The sequence below is a fragment of the Tupaia chinensis genome, unplaced genomic scaffold (genome assembly GCF_000334495.1).
Source record: "Tupaia chinensis unplaced genomic scaffold, TupChi_1.0 Scaffold000362_1, whole genome shotgun sequence".
Taxonomy (NCBI): domain Eukaryota; kingdom Metazoa; phylum Chordata; class Mammalia; order Scandentia; family Tupaiidae; genus Tupaia; species Tupaia belangeri.
Genome location: NW_006159859.1, coordinates 6,897,814 through 6,921,102, shown reverse-complemented (window position 1 = coordinate 6,921,102; position 23,289 = coordinate 6,897,814). Strand labels below are relative to the sequence as shown.

The window sequence follows — 23,289 nt, the reverse complement described above, 5'->3', positions numbered from 1 at the left end:
TATTTGAAAATAGGGGTTGGCTTCAGTGAAGATAGCATGTAAAATTTATTTAGCCTTTAGGCAGCTGAGTGATCAATAAATTAAAAGACAGGCAAGCTTAGCAGAGCTTTGTTCTTTCTGCTCACCACTGCACTTGCAAAGCGTGGGTCCTTGGAGAAAATCAGACCCAGCCATTTTGCCATAATAAGCTTTAATTCATCGCTGCTTCTATAACTATAATCCAAAGCTGGCCTTCCGTGAACACACTCTTCTGGGAAGTTATAAGTATTCATTGGCGGATGGCTTAATCAGGTTCATAACCAAGTCCATCCCCTAAGACCAGCCTAGTCTAGACTCATTATGCGCCAGGAAGTCTGAGAACTCTGACAGGTAGGAATGCACTAAAAGACCTTAAAATATATTTTCTACTGGAGTCAGCAGGTGGCGTATTGGTTAATGTGCTGGACTCCCACATGGCCGACGGTAGTTCGAGTCCTACAACGGACACGTGTGCATGCTCAAAATTCTGAGAAGAGAATGGAGGTAAAGGGATTGTGGCATGACCATCCCCATCCTGGTCAGGGCGGGGTGGGGGGGTGATTTCTTACTATCCCTCTCTCTGTCTCTGTTTCTCTCTCTGTCTCTGGCAAATGCACATGCCCTCCCTATGTCAAAAACATTAAATATATACATTATTTTCTGGCAATTACCCAAAATCATGTCTTGGAAGAGGAAATGACGTTGCCCATATATAATTCACCTGGGCACACTCAGAAGATTCTCAGTTGGGTATACAAAGAGGACAGAAGGATGGAAATTTAGTATTACGCCATGAATCCAAAGTATTTTAAATAAATATTTAATTCTATTGTTGGCATTTACAAGTAGAAAGCATACAGTATGTTACAAATATCAAAATGTGAAAAATATGAACGTTACATAAGTAACAAATGTAAAAAAAGTATTTTCTTACCTTCCCTGAAAGTAAGAAAACCATTCAGCATAGGAAAATATCAGTATCAAAAACACAGCTTAGGTGTAAAAAAAAAAAAAAAGGAAAAGAAAAGAAAAAGTTTTTACACAGTATTAAGAAAGATGATCTACAAAATGACACAAAGTAAGGAGTGTTGAAATTTGACTTTATATAAATTATAAAAATTGGGTACTTGGGATAAATGTTGAATGGTTGAAAAATAAGTCCCAGAAGGCTTTTCCTTAGGTGGATTCTTCACACTGGTCAAAGCATAGAACTTTTTTTTTTTTTTCAATAAATAACTTCTAGAAGTGTCTCTGAGAAATGTGTGGCTGAGAACATGCTTCTGCAGTAGAAAGGTGGCAGTGTTCAGGGAACAACATGTCATCATTTTCTCCCTAATGGAAGCCTTACGAAAAGGTAGGAAACCATCATCGTTCACAAAAGATTCAGAAGTTTTAACGCGGTTTTATAAGCAAGCTTTAAAGTGCTGAACAAAATGACTTCATTCTAGTACCCACTGTCATGTAAAACTGAAACAAACACCCAGACATTTCTGAGTAACAAGGAACTGTGGAATCTAGCATTCTGAAAAGTGTTCATTCTTTGCCTTTCATTCAAGGAGGGGAGAGTTCTTCTCTACACTTTAAAAGGATCTGTTAAACCTCAAGGATCTTGCAATGGAAAACACAGTTATAATAACACAATGGAAACAGTATGCATATCCAACTGTGAAAGAAAGCACACAAGTTCATTTCTGCAACGGGAATGGTATTCATTTCAAAAATCACAAATCAAACACTAGTAAATAAGAAAACCTTCCCAAATGCTGCATGCCATGTTACTAGTTACCAAATACAATGCATGCAGGAAAATAACTCAACCAAGCAGACTTAAATTAAAGACTTGTTTTGAGTCTGTGTCAGCAGCATCGTGGTTATTATTTGTAGTTTCCCTCAACCACCAGTCCATACTGGCCTAGTTTTCAAATGTGACTCCCCCACCTCATCTGCAACCTCACCATCGTCGGAGCGGTCTTGGTTTGTGTAAGGCCAGAACTTACACTTCACACGTACTGTTCTGCTTCCCCATCTTTGGGGGCTGGCTTGGCTGTCCCCCCCTTGCCTTCTTCATTTGATGCTGCTGTTTTCTCTGGGAGAGATGCCAAATCTTTAAAAACATCTACATAATGGCCAAAGCCAGGACCCCAGTTCAAAAGGTTGTCCCAGTTGAAATTCCCTGCTTGCTGCCCAAGCTTGAGGGGGAGTGTACTGTCAGCAACCCCTGGCGCTGCTGCCGGGGTGCCCGCAGGTCCCCCCTCAGCCCTGCGGCCGTGGTACCTTCTAGGCTTCAGTCTGGCTCCATAATTATCTTCGTCGTCTGCATCAGACTCATTGACTTGTGATAACTTGGGCATCCTGGAAGTGTAAGCCATTGGCTTTTCCCTGTCATATTCCATTTCTGAGCAAGTGAAGGACTCATGGGAGTCACTATCGGAAGAAGATTCTGGAGCCGGAATGCCATCCGCAGGGTTCCTGGTTCTAGACAGTGGTCTCCTACAGTCCTCCTCTGAGGACGACCTCCCATGGTCTGCACTGCAGATACTTGGGTTTCGAGGGCGAGGGGTGTTCAGCCTCTCCACCTCTTCAATTGACAGCCCAACTGGAGGAGAAGATTCCAGAGGAATCTGCCCTATGGGCTGCTTGAGGCGACTCCCGGGTCTAGACCCATGTGACACCATGGCCTGAGGGCTCTTGCTTCTCCTTCCCAGCCTGGTGGCGTAGTTGAAAATGCCAGGCTGGCAGGGGTCACCATGCATTTCCAAGGTGTTTCCATCCCTTATGGGAAGATGCAGCTCCCGGGCTGGGCTGTTCCTGTAGAAAGTGGAAGATTTGGAGAAGGGGGCCGGGCTGTGTCGAGACAGGGGGTTGGGAGTGGGGCAGGCCGAGTGGCTTAGAGAGCTGGTTCTTAGCCCTTGGCCATATGAAGACTGGTAAGTCAAACTGCTTGCTCCCAAGGGCATGGGGGACTGCCTCGCGAAGCCCAGGGGGCTGTGCCTCTGGATGGAGAACTTGGGGGTGTGGCTGCGGAACTGTTTGTAGTGCTGGATGATGTCGGCATCGGACGGCGCTATGCTGCTGGCGTTGTCGATGTCGTAGTGCTCTATCTCCTGCTCCGGCGAAGCCAGCGGCGCGCTGGGGACAGTCTCGGAGTTGTGAGGGATGTCCGTCTCATCGTAGATGAGGTAGGGGTTTTCCCTTTCAATGATATCTGGCTTGGGGTTCCCTTCGGGCTGCTTCCTCACCGTCATGTCATCCCCATAGGGGGGGATGTTGTCTGGATCGTCGAAGGCGACGTTCTCACTTCCCTTTTTCTTCTTCTCCTTCGGTTTCTTCTCCTCTTTGGGGTTTTTGCCCTTCTTCCCCCTGCACTGATTACACAGAATCAGGCTCAAGACCAGGAGGGCCAGGACGGTGGCACAGCTGCCCACAATGGCGGGCACTGCCCACAGGGGCAGCGAGAGCTCTTCAGGGCCCTGACTCAGAACGCAGACATGGCTCCCAGGACTTCCAGCTTTGCACACCTTCCCCTGAGGACAGAGGATGCCAAGACAGGCCACCACGGTCTCACAGGTCCTCCCCGTGTGCGACTCCGGACAGCTGCAGGTGAAGCCAGAGTGCAGACCTGGCTCGCAGCTGCCCCCGTTCTGGCATGGGTGGGAGGCACAGTCTCCGGGAGGAACGCACTTGTAGGCATACCACTGGTTAATGCACAGCAAGTCACCCCAGCACGGGTTGCTGGCACAGATGTTCGGGCCCCGACAGCCGATCTTCACTGACGGATCTGTTTTCGAGATGGAGGCCAGGCTGTGCTTCCCGCTGAAAGGCAGGCTCTCTCCACCATACAGCATGGAAGCAATGCAGCCGTCGAACCCTGCAGAAGGAAATGCAGCATGTCAGAGAAGGTCAAAGGCTGGACACATCACATCGCTCAGATCTGGTAAAGAGAAGCCTTCTGGTCACCTCGTAACACTGAAAATGGCCTGTAGGCTGTGTGGTGATTAAGCTGCTGGATTCCCTTATTGCAGACCAAGTTAGAGTCCCGGTCCCGGCAGCTTGAAACTAACACCAGATGCACGTGTGTGCATGCCCAAGATCCCAAGGGGAGAATGGAGAAGAAGGGATTGTGGCGTGGCTATCCCCCGAGACAGTGATTTCTCACTTTCTGTCTTTGTCTCTCCGGTGAGCACATGTGTGCCCTATAGCAAAACTCTCTCTCCAAATAAAAAGAGTACAGAAAACACATCTCAGAGCCAACAGCCAGTTCAAAGGCAATAACTCTGGGCATCGTTAACATAACCGTGCAAGATGCGTGTGATTACCACAAGTGCACAGAGAAGGTTGCTCAGATCACACACTTTCTAATTTCCTTTTTTTCTTAATTAAAAAAAAAATTCGTTCTATTTCTTTCATGACTGAGAGAGACAGAGAGAGAAAGGGGGGAAGAGACAGAGAGACAGAACCCCCAGCAGGGGGTCGATGCTGCCGTCCACACCCAGCCCCAGCCAGCCCTGGATCATGGGCACAGGCGTGTCCGATGCACTCAAGGAGGTCTCTGGATGCAGAACTGGAATGTCCCCACGTGGTCGATCTCAGAGGGCAGCACATTTATCGCTGTGCCACCATCCGGCCCCACATCCCACACTTTCTCAAGACTTATGAGCGACTTGGACAGGTCAGTCTCCTTCTTTTCATTTAATTAATTAAATCTCATTCATTCATTTTACTATTTTCATAGTACATACACCAAAAATTGCATTATGTAGAAATTACATGGATTTTCAAAAGCTTATAAAGAGCAAAAAAATAGCCCAGGACCTTCAACTACTAGATCATACATTCCCCTGGATGGAGACATTGCTCTCAGAGTCAAACATAGGATTCAGAGGAACAAGAGAGAAATCTCAGCTATTATATTGTTTTTTGGTTTTTTTTTTTTTTGAGGTTTTTGCTATAGGGCACGTGCACTCGCCAGACAGACAGAGAGAGACATAGAGACAGAAAGCGAGAAATCACCCCCAGGGGGGATGGTCACGCCACAATCCCTTCTCCTCCATTCTCCTCTCAGGATCTTGGGCACAACGCACACGCGCCCGGCGTGAGTTTTAAGCCACTGGGTCTGGGACGCGAACTGCGGTTGACTACGTGGGAGCCCAGTGACATAGCCATTACGCTAACTGCTAGTTCCCGATCTCAGCTATTATATTGGTTTGTGGCTCTCCAAAGGGCAGATAAAAAGAATAATGGTGGCATTCACATTTCAGAACATGGAGATGGTAAGAGTTAGAAAAATTATCTTAAATGAGTCCTTAGGGAAGCGATATTAAAAAAAAAAAAAAGGCAGAAGAACAGCAAAAAGCTTTGATAAACACTTTGTTAGACTTTGGTGCAACAATACTGCCTATGCTCCTGTGTCAGGGCCCAAGACTTGACTTTGTCACTGAAAAAGAGCACAGTTTACATTGGCTTGAACATCATCCAAATGAGTTTTCATCTGTATTTTGAAATCTGCAAAATATATAAGAAGGACTTAGGACTTAGACTTAAATTTTCATGTCTTAACCCCATTACTCTCACGCATTTTTCGGTTTTCCTCTTATTTGGTGTATCATTCCACCTAGTGACATTTCCATCCTGGATACATACACTGTGCATGAGCTTCTGTGACAGCTTCTCTTTTATTCCTACACTCGGGGATTTCTCCCTAGTACTCACTCTCCCTTTCTGGCTCATTCTTGTCTAAAGAACCATTAACTCTTGGAGTTACTCAAGGTAAAGCCCAGGGCTTTCTTTTCACTCTACCCTCTCATGTCGGAGATCACACCCAGGCCCAGTACTTTAATGACCTTTTCTTTCTTTCTATTTTAAAAACTTAATTTGTTGTTGTTATTATTATTTTAATTTGTCCAGAGAGAGACAGAGGCAGAAGGAGTGAGAGAGCAAGTTGCAGGTTCAGGACTCAAACTGCAGTCAGCCATGTACAAGTTCAGAGCCTTAACTACCAAGCAACCTGCTGGCCTTCAATGATTGTTTTAACATTGACAACACCTAAATGTATATTTCCAGCTCAAGTCTATCCCTGAGATCCAACTCATCCATAGCATGTGTGCTATAGCAAAAACCTCTCAAAAAATTTTTTTACTGTAATAAAATTGTACTATATTATTGGATTCCTAAGTTGACATCAACGACCCTCACTACAAAAAAAAAAAATTACTTTTTTAAACTTTTTTTTAAATTTCATGATACATTGTGAAAGTGAGAGAGAAAGAGGCAGAGAGAGAGAGAGAGAGAAGCACTCCACATGGTCTCATAATCCCGTTTCTGCAGTCTCTGGCTCACCAGGATCCTGGTACAAGTGCTACTGTCCACAGTATATCAACCTGACCGGAACAGGGATTCAAACCACAGTCAGCATGTGGCCTCCAGCTCCACGGTTTTGTGCATCACCCAATGGCACCATGAAGGCTGGACCAAAAACCAACTACTTTTTGAGGAACAACGATCTCTTTCCTTCATGACACTTCTCGCATAAACATTTACCTGTTTGAGTATCACGATGAGCTTGATTGGGTGGAATTCCTCCAAGAGAAATAGTAAGCACGTCAAGGCCACCAAAATCCTGAGTAGGGTGGATTATATCTCTGTTAAATATCCTGTCAATGGACAACACCGTGGCTGTTCTGTTTTTCCCAATCAGGAAAGTATGCCAGTGGCCATCTGCAACATACACTTCCGGAATATTTCTTTCCACTTTCCCAGCGATTCCTGCGTCTGACGTAAAATGTACCTTGCCATTCTTAATCTGTAAGACATATTAAAAATAATGTACAACCAATAGAACTAACCTAAAAATTTTGATCAATCTAAAGCAGATGTAGTAGCTGGAGAGTTACATTAGCATATTCTGAAACGTTATCTGTGTAATCTTAGGTAGCGTAAACTGGGTTGTCAGAAAACTCATGATGCATTTTTGCATAGAAAATTCAAAAAATATGTCATGACTTTTCTGACAACCCAGTCCTTTCATATTTAATAGCTTCAATGGTTTTATATTTATATTCAGTTTTTCAAGATGCATAGAATTATTTTCCAGAACACAATTGAGATAGTAATGGAGTGAATACCCATTTTTAAATAAATAAATTACGCCTGTCTGTGAATATTTATATTTCAATGGCAGTGATAAGCCTGTTATATTGATCAGATTAGTAAAAGGCCCATAGTGATCATAAAATGCTAAAGCCACTGGAACCATGAAAAATGAGTGTTCAGCTAAAAAAGAAAGCATCGTCGGAAAAATAATGACAAAAATAAATAGTTTTACCTCTCTTCTTTTATGCTCTGGAATTTTAGGGGGGGAAATGATGCTTATTATTTATATCATTTCTTGAGATGAAAAACTGATGAATACAGGATACATTTTTAATAATGAAGTGTCTGGGCAACACTTCACTTTGGCGGCCTTTGACGATTGATCTAAGGGATATTGTGTTTCTTTTACTTCACCCCGGAGAACACTGAGTAGTTTCCAGCTACCAAGTTTCCAGTATTCTGAGTAGACCACTTTAGAAAACGAAATAATTTATGAGGCAGGATAAACATTTGGTTCAGAGCGTAATCCCCATCACAACTGCCAGACGGAGCTGGTGCGTTGGCCAAGGGATGAGGTGGCACTTTTCCTCAAATAACGGGAATGAAAGGATGGATCGGTTTATTTTGTCACTCAGATCAAATGCTCTTTCTACACGCAACAAACACATCTGGTAGAACGAAAAATCACACCATTTGTACTTTGTGGAAAATATGCTTGACACATTTACATATGTTATTCTTACAGTAATATTTTATTAAAGTGATCATCCCAGATAATGATAGAAAGCAATCATCCCAAACTCAGATAGATAAAGAAAGAAATCTCTAGTTAAATGACAATAACATTTCATCAACTGGGCAACATCTCATGACACGTAGCAAAAACAACAACTTCTTTTTTGGTAATAGCGAGTCTTTTTATTTTATGGATTGGAAAGAGCTTCCTTCCAGCTCTATTCCTCTTCTATTTGATCTCACCATGCCACTCTTTTACTCAAGGAATTCCTGATGACAGAGCGTTTAGAATATACCACAGAGTGGGGTGAATAAGAACACACCTTTCCATGATAATATTCTATTGTTTTCTTTCGCCCCACTAATACTCCACCTAACATTCATATCCTTCCTAACTGTTAAAACAGTATGTACATTTTTTGGCTTGGTTTTATATATCCATGTATTTCTTTGCCCGTTTTCTCATTCATTTTTGAATCTATCAAGCTGTGGATCCCTTATTCCAACTCTGAATCACACATGGTCTCTCTTACACAGACCAACAAACAACAGGACTGATTTGGAGTAGAGCTACCATCCATCACCTGACTATTACTACAGAACTCCCAACACGGACCTCCATGATGCACCATGGATAAAGAGAAGTTTGCGCCATGTTGTAAATGCCATGTCGACGTCAACACGATATGCTCTCCTTCTGCCTTTCTCTCTGAGATGTTCTCTTCTTAATTTCTTCTTTATCTGAGCAGACCCTGTCTGGTCTCTATGTTCTTTTCTCACCTGGGTAGCTACTGCTACCCTCTCCTGACGCCACACTCTTCTCTCACCATATCCTCACAGTCGTTCTCACTTTCACAAAAAGAAATGGTCAGAAGTTGAACCAAAAGAAAGAAAGAAGAAAACTTTTACCGGAAGTAAAAGTCCATCATAATCTACTTCTTCACCCATATAAGCAAGTCATAGTCCTGGTATCCAAACAATTTGCCTTCCTACAAGGGTTACTCTCTGCCATCTTAGCGCTCCTTACTCCCTGTTTTATTATTATTCTATTTTTATCTATTCACTTTACCTGCCAAGCCCTCTAATCTCTAAAAAAGATGCTTTTAAAAAACTTTATACAAAGGAAACTCTGAAGACATTTACCTTGGTCTGCATTAGTCACTATTTCTATTAATTACCTCTTACTTTCCCTTCAGAAAAACATATTCTAAGTGCTTAATACTAATGGAATGAAATCTGGAGTAGCTGTCTGCCTCGGTCTTGTTGGAAATGCAAGAATTTATAGTGACAAAAATGGATACTGACATTCAGCTTCTTCTTGAAGGAAGAAAAAATCTTCTGTGTTTTCTTCAATCACATTGTATTCTGACTGGATTCCTTGGCTTAAAGGGATAACATTCAGACATATTTCACATGCCATTTAAATGGCATGGGGACTTGGAAGCTACTTAACGTAGAACACACAGACCTCAGTATCAGAGCTGCTCCAAACACACAAAAAATGTTTCTTACAGATAATAAGGTCTGCTTCTTTCTTCACTTTTTTTTAAAGAGTTATTTTATTTAATTTTATCCATTGTCATTATTTTATTTTTTGGAAGTTGACCAGAGAGAGAGAAGGAAAATGAGAAAGCAAGCTGCCAGGTCCGGGACTCAAACCGTAGTCAGCCATGTAGGAGTCCAGCCATCACAACCACATTGTCACCTGCCAGCCCCTCTTTCTTCACTTTTAATACTTTTTTTTTTTTTTAAGTTTGCTATAAGGTGTGTGTGCACTCACCAGAGAGAGACAGAGAAAAAGAGAGAGTAGGAAAGTAAGAAATCATCCTCCCATGGAGGATAGCCATGCCATAATCCTGTTTCTATTCTCCTTTTGGGATTTTGGGCACAGATGTACATGTGCCCAATGTGTTTTCCAAGCCACTGGGTCCAGAACTTGAATGATTCAACTGGCCATATGAGATCCAGCCTCCTTAAACACCATGCCACCTGGCTAACCTGCATACATTTTTCTTTAAAAAATATTAATTTTATTTATTTATTATTATTATTTCTAAAAATTTTGCTATAGGGCACATGTGAGCATCAGAGAGAGAGAGAGAGAAAGAGAGAGAGATAGGAAGGGAGGGAGAGAGAGAGGAAGTGAGAAACCAAGGTGCCAGGTCTGGGCCTTGAACCACAGCCAGCCATGTAGAAGTCCAGCACTGCAACCACTGTGTCACCAGCTGGCCCCCCCAATACATTTTTCAATAAAAAATACAAACAATGAATAATAATGCTATACAATGACTGGCACGTTGTACTTTGCAGTTGACGTACTGATTCTGCAACTGAGCCCTTTGTTCAATAGACAAGGAAAAAATTATAACCTGAAGATGCTCTGGTCCATGACAAGGAAAGAGCGTCTCAAATGGAGCACTGCTGTCCTTCCTGACGAGACCGTTCTTGGTTGTGGAGTCTCTGTTGTGTAGTGGAGGATGTTTGGCTGTATTCCTAATCTCTACCCACTAGCTCCCTCCTGTTCCCCAACTGTGACAATCAAAAATGTCTCCAGACATTCTGCATGTTACCTTGGGAGCTAAAATGAACCCCAGTTGGAAATGATTGAACTGGGGAATTATAATTTGATATATTTTTTTCTTTGTTTGGAGAAGTTTTTGCTATAGGGCGCGTGCACTTGCCAGTATGCCAGAGAGAGACAGAGAGACAGAAAGCAAGAAATCACCCCCCAGGGGGAATGGCCACGCCGCAATCCCTTCTCCTCCATTCTCCTCTTAGGATCTTGGGCACGTACGTACATGCACCTGGCATGAGTTTAAGCCACTGGGTCCACAACTCGAACTGCGGTCGACTACATGGGAGTCCAGCGACATAGCCATTACGTTAACTTCTGGTCCCTATAGTTTGAGAATTTTAAAAGATTGTTTTTTGCGCTACTTATTAAAGATATGTAAATGTGTAATAACCAGAATTGGCTTAGAAAGAGACATTTTGAGAATTAAGAAAGGCTGAAGATTTAAGGTGAGCACCTACTTTTATTTTTAATATCATATGCAAATTAAACCTCATAACTTTCTATATATAATGTTTTTTTTTCTTTAGAAATTTCTTCTTGAAATGATAAAGACATTGATTTATAGCTGAAAATAATTCAGGATATCTGGGTTTGTTTTTTAAGAATTTAGTAGAATTTATATGAACATTATCAATATAAATATAATATACAAAACAATATTAATCAATTGGTATAACATAACTAAATGGTTGAAGAGATGACTTGTGGAAAGAAGAAAGAGTAATAGTTTTAGATATCAGAAAAGTGGGACCAGCAGTTAGCGTAATGGCTATGTTGCTGGACTCCTACGTAGTTGACTGCGGTTCGAGTCCTGGACCCGGTGGCTAAACTCACGCCGGGTGCGTGTGCATGCGCGCCCAAAATCCTGAGAGGAGAATGGAGGAGAAGGGATTGTGGCATGGCCATCCGCCTGGGGGGGGGTGATTTCTCACTTTCTATTTCTCTGTCTCTCTCTGTCTGTCTGGTGAGCACACGCGCCCTATGGCAAAAAAAATCTCTCCAAAAAAAAAGAAATCAGAAAAGCTAAGAGTCAATGGAAAATGCATATCTAATGAAATTATTCACCAGCTCAGCATCTTATTTATGATGATGAGAAAAAAGGTATGTAAAACTCTAATGATGACACAGTGATTTATTTTTCTCAGAAAGTGGAATTTTTAAAAATTTACTTAAAAACTCCTTGGACAGGTGGACCAGCAGATGGCATGGTGGTTAAGGATGTTGGACTCCCACATGGCAGACCATAGTTTTGAGTCCCTGACCTGGCGGCTTGCTCTCACATTTTCTCTCTCTCTCTATCCCTCTCTAGTCAAATTGAAATAAGTAAATAAATAAATAAACTATTTGGAGAAGTTAGGTGAAATTTTACTTACAACAAATTCTAAATATACTTAAGCTCGGAGTTTAAATGGTGAATGGAATATATGTTTCTAAACATAGCCAAATAATTTGAAAATATTTTCCCCTAATCCCACCTATTAACATATACAGATCAATGTTTTAAGTAATTCTTCCAGAAAAAAATATTTTTCCATTCCAAAGACACATTATCTTTTTGTTCTGTTTTGTTTAAAGGTAGAAAAAAAAGCAATATAAATTTTTATCGAACTCAATAGATTGCAACAAATTCTTTCTGTGCTGGTCTACCTGGCAGTGGTCTCTACTCTAAACCAAGACAAAAGTGTTTAGAAACCAACCCATTCAGACCTTTGTTACTCTGGCCAAGGCCTGGGGAATAGTTAAGATAGATGATATTGGAATAATGCCCAGCATTAGTCGGAACTCTAATGGGTTGTAAAGAAAAGGACAGAAATTATGGGAGAAGTGATTTAAACCATGACACAGCAGGCGGTCTAATCAAATGAAGTCACCATTAGCTTTTATCTTACCTTCACAGTAGTGTAATTGCTGCTCTCTTGGATATGGATTAAAATGCCATTCTCGCTTCTTGTCCTGAATTTTATTTCCAGACTGTTCACACCAAAAGGCTCCAACATGGCACCTCGAATACTTTGTCTTAACAAATACTCCCGCTTCTCACTCTGACTCATGTGGTAGTCCAAGCGCCCTTTGCCTTCCAAGGATAAGGCAGTGTCAGGAGTAATAGCTGAAAGCCAAGCAAGAGAGCGATAAATGAATGCATGTTTATTAAGCATGTCTTAGAGAGTTTTCTATGTGATAAAAATATATTTAAAAGGATCATGATAATGTTGACTTTGTGGAAATAACGTTCCGCAACTCTATTCTTGAAAAGATAATAAACACTGAGACTTATTATATAAGTTGATTTCAAATGCTTACATCCATTTCAAAACCATGAAATGTAAAACACTTCTGACAGTCATTAATCATAATTGATTTAAGTAGTAACTGCTTATTTGAGAATGATGTAATTTTTTTAAAATAAAAGATGTCCTTTTAGACAATGGAATATACAGCTTGATATTCAATAATACCATTCTCCAATGATGGTTTTAACATCATTAATGTCTTATTAATAATAAAAACAGAGTGTAAAGGACAAATAAATAATGAAATATATATATAAATATAAGTTGATTTCAAATTAAAACTAATGTCTGTAATTGCAAATTACAATGTAAAGAATCATCCTTAATTTTATTACATAGCCATTGCATGACGCTTACTGTGTCTCAATTTAGGGTGTATATTTCTCTACCAAATATAAAAAATTGACCAAAGAACTTTTTTCCTAGATGGAAAAAAAAAAAAAGAATAATCCTTCAAAGGCAAATATTAAACCAAAGCCTGAATATACAGCCTCTGATCTTTTAAGTGGCCTAGAATTCCTCCAAGAAACAACAGAAATAACTGCATGACATATTTATAAAATGAAAGCTAAAGATGTATTTAGTGAATAGTTTTTAAAAAGATATCTTTCTTCTTCGGGTGAATTTAAAAGGTTGCTCTATTTTACCATTTACACCTGATTCATATTTTTACTAGTTAGAATAGAAGCATAATCTGTTAACTCAGTTACATCTTCAGGTGCACATGTGTACACTTTGCATGATTACTGTAATTGGCACTGGAAGACAGGACAGCTTACGTACATTTTTCACAGTATTTCCCAGTCAGTCCCTCCTTGCAATGGCATTGCTGCCAGGACCAGTAATCCACGCATGTGCCGCCATGTTGGCAGGGGCTGCGGGTACAAGCACCTTCCAGTCTAGGGCATCTGAAATAAAATCACAATAAGAACCCATAAAGCACAGACAAGATGGGGAGAAGTTTGGTGAACGTAGTGATAAACTTATTAACCTCTTTATTTTCAAACATTCAACTACTTGAAACTCAGGTTACAGCTACATTTGGAACAACCAATCAAACCTGAAAGTGCCCTGTGAAAAATGGCCGGCCTCGCATTAAGAGAGAGTAAATAAAAATAATGTCTTATACAATAAAGCAAAAGGAGTGGCACTTTATTCTTTAAGCTAATCTTTCTATTTTTTTTTTTTTAAATTTGGTATAGGGTGCATGTGTTTGACAGAGACAGACAGACAGACGGAGAGAGAACAAGTGATAGAAGATGAGAATTTGCCCCTCTAGTGGCATGGCTGTGCCACAATCTCTTTTTCCATTCTCCTCCCAGGATTTGGGACATGCACACACATGCATCCAGTGTGTTTTTCTAGCCACTGGGCACTGGGTCCAGGCCTGGAACCACATAGTCGATCAGTCGATCATGTGGGATCCAGCCACCCAACCATCACACCACCTGGTTCAGTCTGTGGAGTAGCACCAGCAACCGGAGTTCACAAATAAGGCTGGACAAAATTACTTTTATAATTAAATATCATACATTATACTAAAAAAATGTCAGAGCTATTAGTATATATATTTAAAATTCAAAACAGTAAAAGCTATTTGGTATTTTATGGGATTTAGCACAATAATTTTATTTTTGGTGTTCAGCTATTATCCATTTTTCGCCTTTTCCTTTGAAATAGTGAGTAACATTGCCGTACTGATCTAGGATGCCTTGTGCCGCTAAGGCTTGGCTGGGTTCCAGAGGCCTTCCATTGACTGCGAACTCCATTATACACCCAACAAAATCATGGCTTTCCACGTGCCCTCTCCTCTGAAGAATTGGTTCTAGCAATCGGATACCACCAACTGTGACTCGATTTGGTTGAACATCAAGAGTCCTAAAAATAAATAAATAAATAATAATAAGTACTAACACAACAGACTTTTTCTTTTTTTTTTTTTTTTGAGAGTTTTTTTCGCTATAGGGCGGGTGCGCTCGCCAGACAGACAGAGACAGAGAGACAGAAAGTGAGAAATCACCCCCCATGGGGGATGGTCACACCACAATCCCTTCTCCTCCATTCTCCTCTCAGGATCTTGGACACGCACACACACATGCCCAGCATGAGTTCTAAGCCACCGGGTCCAGGACGCGAACTACGGTCGACTACGTGGGAGTCCAGCGACATAGCCATTCCGCTAACTGCTGGTTCCCACAACAGACTTTGATGAAACAGTTTACAAAAGAGTGAGTATAACTAGCATGTATAATAGTGTGGTAAACTTTAGTGGACAATAATACGTGTTGACACTTGTTTTCCAAACAGATACCTACAGGATCATTAGGTTTTTAAAATGTGAAAAATAATAAAAATTATGGAAACTATGTTTGAAAGTAGTCAAATTAGATGTACAAGGATACCTAAAAAAAAAAATGGTGCAAAAATGGAATTAAGGTATGAGTATATTTTGGTGCAAAATGATTTTGAAATCCACGCATAGTTTTCATAGTACATATTATCCATGAACTTATTCAAGACCCTCAAATGTCACAAAGCTGATTCAGTAAAAAGGAACAAGTTTTGAGAGAGAGAGAACAAACTGCAGTAAAAACAGTGACAATTTCAGTATTTCTGTTGTAGTACCTGGTTCATTTGCTATAGAGATAATAAGGGGGCAGTCATTAAATGGTTAAATGTGACGGTTGATGGGTTCCCTTATTTTCTGTTTCTGTTTTTATTAAAAATTGCTTATGTTTTAGATAAGCTAATGCTATGTTCTAGTTTAAGATGCTGTTGAAAAGTATCTGTTGATAATAGTCATATACAACTGTCAAAGAATGTGTCTGAAAGAGTTGGGAACCTTATCATATCCTCCTTCCAGAACCTAGGACACATGCAACCTATTTCAGGAAACTATTCAAAGAACACAGGTGACCTGAAACGTTCCTCCCTGTAGTTTTAGCCTCACCTCAACCATTAAATTTCACACATATCCCCAAATATTTTGTACATTAATTATTAACAATTCTATTTTATAACATAAAGATCCCTTTGGGGAAATAAAAATCTTTAACTTTTATGCAATATTTAGCATAATATAATGATTTTAGATGTATAATTTCCCTATTTAATTTTAAGAATAATAAAGAACAAGTTAACAAGTTTTACGTACCAATCATCAGAAACTGCCACATTGCTAACAGTGCAATATCCTGGTTCTTGGTTCTCAGAACAGGAGTCCACAGTTAAAGAAGCTGCCTAGAAAACAAGAGGTAGAAATGGTCATCTTGGATCCTATTTGATTTGCCAGGTAAGTCCTATGCAGAATTTGGGTCTACAGGGACTTGATTTTGAAACCGTGATAACACTTTGATTAATACATTATAATCATAACAAATAATATAGTTACAATGCAATAATAAATTATCCCATACATTTCTTTGATATGTCTAAAACTGATATGTATATAATTTTGAATATCTATATTTATAAGAGGTGGGAGAGTACTTTGAAGACTATTTTCCTGTGAGCCATCAGATACAATGGCAGTTGAGGCAGCTGGATCCTACGTGGCTGACTATGTGGTTCGAGTCCTGGACCCAGTAGCTGGAGAAACATAATAGGAAAATCCCCAAAAATCCCTAGAGGAGACTGAAGAGATTGTGGCATGGCCATCCACCTCTAGGGAGTGGTTTCTCACTATCTGTCAGTCTCTGTCTCCAATGAATACATATGCCTTATATTACATACACACACACAAAAAAAAAAGTGAAAAAAAATTTCCTGCCCCATTGTTTCATTAATAAAAGAATAAAAATGCCATTATTTTTTTCTTATAATATCATGAAGTCTGGTAAATCTTTCTAAGATCACAATCTTAAAGAAAATGTTTATTTTATTATCCAGCTATTCCACCAAATGAAAAGACACTCAACTTTTGATTTTTCAAAAGTCATATTTTGGGGGACCAGCAGATGGTGTAATGGTTATGTCACGGGACTTTAACTTAGTCAACGGAGGTTTGAGTCCTGGACCTAGTGGCTTAAAGCTCATGCCAGGTGTATGTGTGTGCATGCCCAAAATGCTGAGAGGAGAATGGAGGAAAAAGCACTGCAGCATGTCCTTCCCCCCTGGGGAGTGATTTCTCACTTTCTGTCCTTCTACTCTCTCTCTAGCGAATACATGTGTTATACAGCAAAAATCTCTAATTTTTTTTTTTTAAGTTACATTTTGGGACTAGCAGATGGCATACTGTTGTCACTGGACTCCCGTGTAGTCAACTATGGTTTGAGTCCTTGATGTAGTAGCTTAGAACTCATGCTGGTGTGTGTGCATGTATAAAATCCTGAGAAGAGAATGGAGGACAAGGGATTGCAGCATGGCCATCCCCCTGGGGGATGATTTCTTGCTTTCTATCTCTCTGTCTCTTTCTGTCTCTCAATTTTGCCCTGTAGCAAAAATCTATAAAATAAAACAAAACAAAAGAAAACCACTCATGATGGGCACATGCCAGTGTATGCCCCAAAATCTCAAGAGAAGAATGGAGAAGGGATTGCAGAGTGGCCATCTCCGAGCCCCCAGGGGGAGGGGTGATTTCTCACTTTCTGACTCTCTGTCTCCCCAGCAAGTGTATAGCACCCTATAGCAAAAAATCTCTCCTTAAAAAAAGTCATATTTTAATAACATTACTATTCTAGTCATATTTATAAAAATTATGAAAGGTCAAAATAAATACTATTACCGAAACCTATGACAATTTTAATATTTACATTAAGTTAAAGCTTGAGATAAAGTAAACAAATTGATTGAGTGTTCTTCTCGTTTACCTTATGAATCATTAGTCATAAAGAACACATTAAAGCATTTCTATGTGTTACCAGAATGTATCATTATGCATTGCTATACAGTAAAAACTTCCAATGGTATTAAAACAGAAACTCAGTTTTGCATCATAAAAGATGCATATCCCCTTCTGTTAAGTGGGGCACATGAATACTCCATTTCAATAAAAAACCAAATCTTCAACTTATGGTAAGAAGGTTGAAGAATATGATAGAAGTAAGGGTTTTGTATATTGGACAATAATCACTGAGGATGACTGTTTTCCAGCTTAATATCAAAGCTGTATATCTTTATTATTCTGCACTCTGTAGTGCCATAGTGATGCCTCTCCTTTGTTTCCCATACTTCAGTAAAATTCAGCAAATGACAACATTTTGCACATTTTTTTTTCTTTTTTTTTTTCTTTTTTGGAGAAGTTTGTGCTATAGGGCGCGTGCGCTCGCCAGACAGAGAGAGACAGAGAGACAGAAAGCGAGAAATCACCCCCCGGGGGGGATGGTCACGCTGCAATCCCTTCTCCTCCATTCTCCTCTTGGGATCTTGGGCAAGCACGCACACGCGCCCAGCGTGAGTTCTAAGTCACCGGGTCTGGGACGCGAACCACGGTCGACTACATGGGAGTCCAGCAACATAGCCATTATGCTAACTGCTGGTCCCAATATTTTGCACATTTTAATGGATGAAATTTTAAGAATGATCTTCAGTGTGTTATTTCAGAAAGTAACTAATAATTTACAGGAAAAGGTTTAATCAAATATCTAGAAGCACAGGAAGATTAAGGGATTCTCCCAAAACACAGAATAAAGAGTCCTACCTCAATTTATTTGAATGCCACAGAACACGGCTACTCCAACTTTGTTCCATTTATCTAAGATAAATACAAATACTAACCAAGTCTATAAAATGTTGTCATTGCAGGTTAATTTTAGTAACAGAAAACAAACATTGCCCTAACACAGTGTTATATCATAGACCTCACAAATGACAGTACAGTGAGGTGATAGTGTGATAAAGATTAATAAGATTGGTACGTTATTGAAGTAAGTATTAAGTAATCATCCTTTGACAGTCATGTATTTGTAGAAAAGATTTCTGTCTTTGTTTCTAAGTTGTTTCTTCAATTGGGGAAAAAATATTTAAGAAGGAGTACCTCTTTTAAGGATAGACCTGACATGGCCTTAAAAATATACATGAATTATCAGTGGAATTTTCATACCCTAGGCTATTTTTTTCTGTCTTCCTCTCTTTTATTGCTTTTGAGACAGCAGCATGGCTGTCAGCAGCAAAATAGAAAACTACTGCTTACAAGCCTGTTGTTCATCACTAAACTGGTCAAATAGTGGTATAATTTAATTCAGTCTGCATCCTGATTAATGCTTTACTTGAAGGTCTAATTGTCTGGATATACGACAATAAACGAGGAGGATGAGAGATGAACTAGCTTACCATTTCCTGCTCTCCGGGCAATCACAGTGTGAAAATGTCCATCTGACACCTTCTTCATGGTGGTGAGTTTGTAAGTTCCACTACCCAAATTATAAGAGAATCTTAATCTTTCTTCTGCTATTTCAAGGGCCAAAAACTCAGCCTGGTCCCCTGTCTGGTTGTCATAGTTGTAAAGCAATAAAGCGTGACTTTTGATAGTTGCAAATTTGACATAAATATAGTTGTTATTGGGGTCCAAACTGGGAAATTCCATGTATGATAACTCCTCAAATCCATAACTGTTCAACTCACAGTGTTTTCCAAAGACACCTACAGGAAGAAAAATTGACAAAATCACACACCAAACTCCAGTGAAGTCTTCCAAGTTATTTTGACTAAAATAACCTGAAATTACAGTAACCAATCATAAAATCATTTTTACTATTACCCAAAGAATATCACCTAAACTAAAATTGAAATAGAACAAATTGATGATCTTCAAAGCATAAAACATATGACACAAATAAAAATTGATATAATTGTCTTTCTTTAGCCAATTAAGAAACATATCTAAGTATGCCCATTTATTTTATTTATTTATTTATTTTGGAGAGGTTTTCGTTATAGGGCATGTGTGCTCACCAGACAGACAGAGAGAGACATAGAGACAGAAAGCGAGAAATCACCCCCCAGGGGGGATGGCCACGCCGCAATTCCTTCTCCTCCATTCTCCTCTCAGGATCTTGGGCACGCACGCACATGCGCCCGGCATGAGTTTTAAGCCACCGGGTCCGGGACGCAAACCGCGGTTGACTACATGGGAGTCCAGCAACATAGCCATTACGCTAACTGCTGGTTCCCAAATATGCCCATTTATTAAAATTAAGAACTTTGGTTGAATAGAGAAATATGAAGAGATTTCTATTCCAGAAAACTTTTAAAACTAGTTGGTCAATGTTTTTAGGATCTTAATATGAGATAATTCTCAACCAGGACACTTTCTTTAGAATATATAATTGTTAAATACAATTCAACTAAAGAGGGTACATTGATTTGTTTTGACTTGTTTAAAACCTCAGTTCTTACACTCATGGTATTTTCAGTGGCTTCACAGTTGGGAAAAGGAATCATTGCTTTCAGAGAAGGAAATTACTATCTTAATTTTTTTTATCTCTTTCTTGTTTTATATACTCTTTAGGTATGATTTATAACAAGCTACTCTAAAATAGCTTTCTGTTTTTCTGAAATTCAACGTTCCCATTTATTTGTGCTGGTTCTTTTTCAAACTTGAAAAATGAGTTTTATTGATGTTACAATACTATGCCAAAATTCTTTTCCCACAAATATTAGTAGACTGTGGCAAATGATTGGAAAATTAACCCATGCCAATACATCATGATTCTAATTAACTTTCAAAGGTTTCATTCCTTAACTTTGGCTTTGTATCTTTTGTAAAAATATTAAATTTAGGATCAGGGAATTTTTGAGCTAGAAGGAACCAATGCCATTATTTTACAGAGTATTTAAAACTTGCCCAAGGTCCCAGAACCATGGGAAACACAACCCAAATTGGAAACCAGATTTACTGATTGTTTAGTTGTTTTGACTATACTGTATTTTATATCCAAATGTTAAATAAAAGCTGCTATGAAAGTCTGTATAATCTGGTTTTTTTTTTTTTTCCTTTTCTCTTCAGGCTGAAATAATAATACTCACTTGTTAACTCTTTAACTAAAGTTAAAGAAAGGAATTATAAAAATGATACATATGGGGCCAGCAGGTAGTATGGTTGTTAAGGTGTTGCACTCCCACATGGCTGGCTGAAATTTTTTCTCTCTTTGTCTTTCTGTCTCTCTGTCTCTGTCTGGTGAGTGCCCATGTCCTATATCAAGTTTAAAATTACAATAACAATAAATAAAATAGAATAAATAATTCTCAAAAGTAAAGATATTTATTATATAAATCGAATATATCATACATAGTATGCATTTATTTTTATACAACATATCAGAAATAAATGAGAGGATTTCAAAAAGTGTAAAAAATGTAATTAAAATACGAGTTTTCTCTGGTGCAGAAAACTATGCATAATTGTTTCATAATACATATTTTCCATAACATTTTAGAAGGCCCTCCAATTATATCTATTATACGGCATTTATATTTTATGTATATATTATAATTATATTCTATATACTAAATTACAATTATTCATAGTAAGTATACTAGTGGGTTGTCGGAAAAGTCAGGACACATTTTGCATAGAAGAACATAGAAAAACACATCATGACTTTTATGATGAACTGATATTGTATGTATATTCTGGATAGATGAAAAAGTAACACATTAAACTAATAACAAAAAAGATAAAACATACAAATAAAAGAGAAAGATTACTGAAGATAAAACTGTACTATGTTCCCTCAAGTCTCTTCTGATTAAATGTTAACTAATGTATGAACCTGTACTTAAAATTGGAATATAACTATATGTAGAATGTGTGTAAATACTGGAAAAAATGTTTTACATCTTAATCCAACTAGACACTATATTTTCAAACATGGAATTATTTCTTTATAGAAGTTTTTTCTTTTCAAGGAGTTTTCTACAGAAAAGTAGCTTCTGGTCTTTGAAATACAATAACATAAAATTTAGTGACTATTTTAAATTTTCCAAATGGAATGACATGAAATATATCTAGATAAAAGATCAAGAGAAATCATAAAAATTACTCTAGCAGTGATATTTTTGTCTATGTGGGTATATACATACAATATATTTTATTAGAGTAATTTATATATAATATTCTAGATTCTAGTAATTATGTTCAATACACACACACATACATGCATGCCTACTTCTTGGAGGCTTTATGTCTGTCATTAATTGTATGTTTCATCCACATTCGATTTGAGAAGGAAAATAATTTTTCCTCTTAATTCTATCTTTGTAATCTCAAATTGTGTATTAGTGTTTCAAGGTTCATTGTTCTGTTTTCTTTGATAAGTGGTAACATCGTCAACTGACAATGTCTAACAGTAAGTAGTGCTTCTTGTCTTTGCCACTGGAAGGAAGAGGGGTAGAAATCTGCACTGGCAGCTACATGTGATCTCTGTATATTTTAATTTACTTTGTGTTTTTCCCTTTTCCCTGGGGACCTTTGGCTGCGTTAGGCAAAGACTTGTGTGGATACCCAAATACTCCCACCCAAGAGGCAATGATTGTGCAGCACTGTACTTCAGCAACAACTTGTTCTACCCAGCATCAATTTCCTTAAATCCTCATATTTGAAATCGGAGTGTAAAGAATCCCTAAAACTGTAACTACTTCTGTTTGGTCACTTGAAGATAATTGTCTACGTTCACTACAGTTCTCTATTTTTGACTACAAAACATAAGTTAAGCCATGGAACCTGACTCTTATTATTTATAGAAAGCAGTGCTATTGAGACTTATTAAACCACTGAAAGAAAGGAAAAAATTTAGGAAATCTAAAGTTCTTTATTCATTTTTAACCTTGATATACCTTTTTCAACTCTATGGACATTGTGAGTGAAACTCAAAGAAAGTGAATAAAAGAAGAGAGGCATGAAACTGTACTGAACACAAAATTTGTGATGCACTGACTACATCATCTTTGGATAGTCTGAGTTCAATTTTATTTTTTTCTTCCTTTGTTATACTTGTTTTACATTTAATTGCTGTATATCTTTATATAATATAAAATGAATTTTCCCTGCATGACTACAATATATACTAGTCCAGTTAAAGTGATTACCATACGTACCATTAATAATAAAAATTTTCCATTTTCATGTCTGTTAAACATTTTGCTATTTTTCTCTTAATTCCCTCTTTCTCACCACCCCTCATTTCCCACCCTCCTCCCACACTATCTCTAGTATTCACATTTGTTCTCCATGTTTTAATAACTTCCTACCTTTCTGTAGAGTGCAGACATTCAGTATTCTATGTGTGGGATAAAGCAGCTTTTAAATACATACTAATGGAATAATCACAAACTTATGAAACAAACATAGTTAATATAAAATCTTCTACTTTAACTCTTCTGACAGTCCAGGTCCAGTTCTGAATAACATTTGGGTGGAATTTGGAAGAAATCCTTCCAAGGATTCATCCCACTAAGGTGAATAAATATGTGTGTATGAAAACGTTCTTTTTAACAAATTTCCTCCTCAAAATAGTACATGAGTGGGACCAGCAGTTAGCATAATGGCTATGTTGCTGGACTCCCATGTAGTCAACCACGGTTCGCGTCCTGGACCTGGTGGCTTAAAACTCACGCTGGGTGTGTGTGTGTGCATGCCCAAGA

At 38.7% G+C, this 23,289-nt stretch overlaps 1 protein-coding gene across 1 annotated transcript in view; it reads right to left on the bottom strand.

Moving 5' to 3' along the window:
- Window positions 1–855: 855 nt before the first annotated feature.
- Window positions 856–23,289, bottom strand: part of FAT4 (FAT atypical cadherin 4) — a 177,520-nt gene continuing 155,086 nt past the window's right edge. Inside the window, exons 13-19 of the mRNA XM_006153139.2 lie at window positions 18,971–19,287; window positions 15,863–15,948; window positions 14,407–14,586; window positions 13,492–13,616; window positions 12,307–12,524; window positions 6,556–6,817; window positions 856–3,886 (exon numbers count right to left, since the gene is read on the bottom strand). Coding sequence (XP_006153201.1) covers window positions 2,019–3,886; window positions 6,556–6,817; window positions 12,307–12,524; window positions 13,492–13,616; window positions 14,407–14,586; window positions 15,863–15,948; window positions 18,971–19,287 — 3,056 coding nt within the window. The 3' untranslated portion in view covers window positions 856–2,018. The remainder of the gene's footprint in view (window positions 3,887–6,555; window positions 6,818–12,306; window positions 12,525–13,491; window positions 13,617–14,406; window positions 14,587–15,862; window positions 15,949–18,970; window positions 19,288–23,289) is intronic.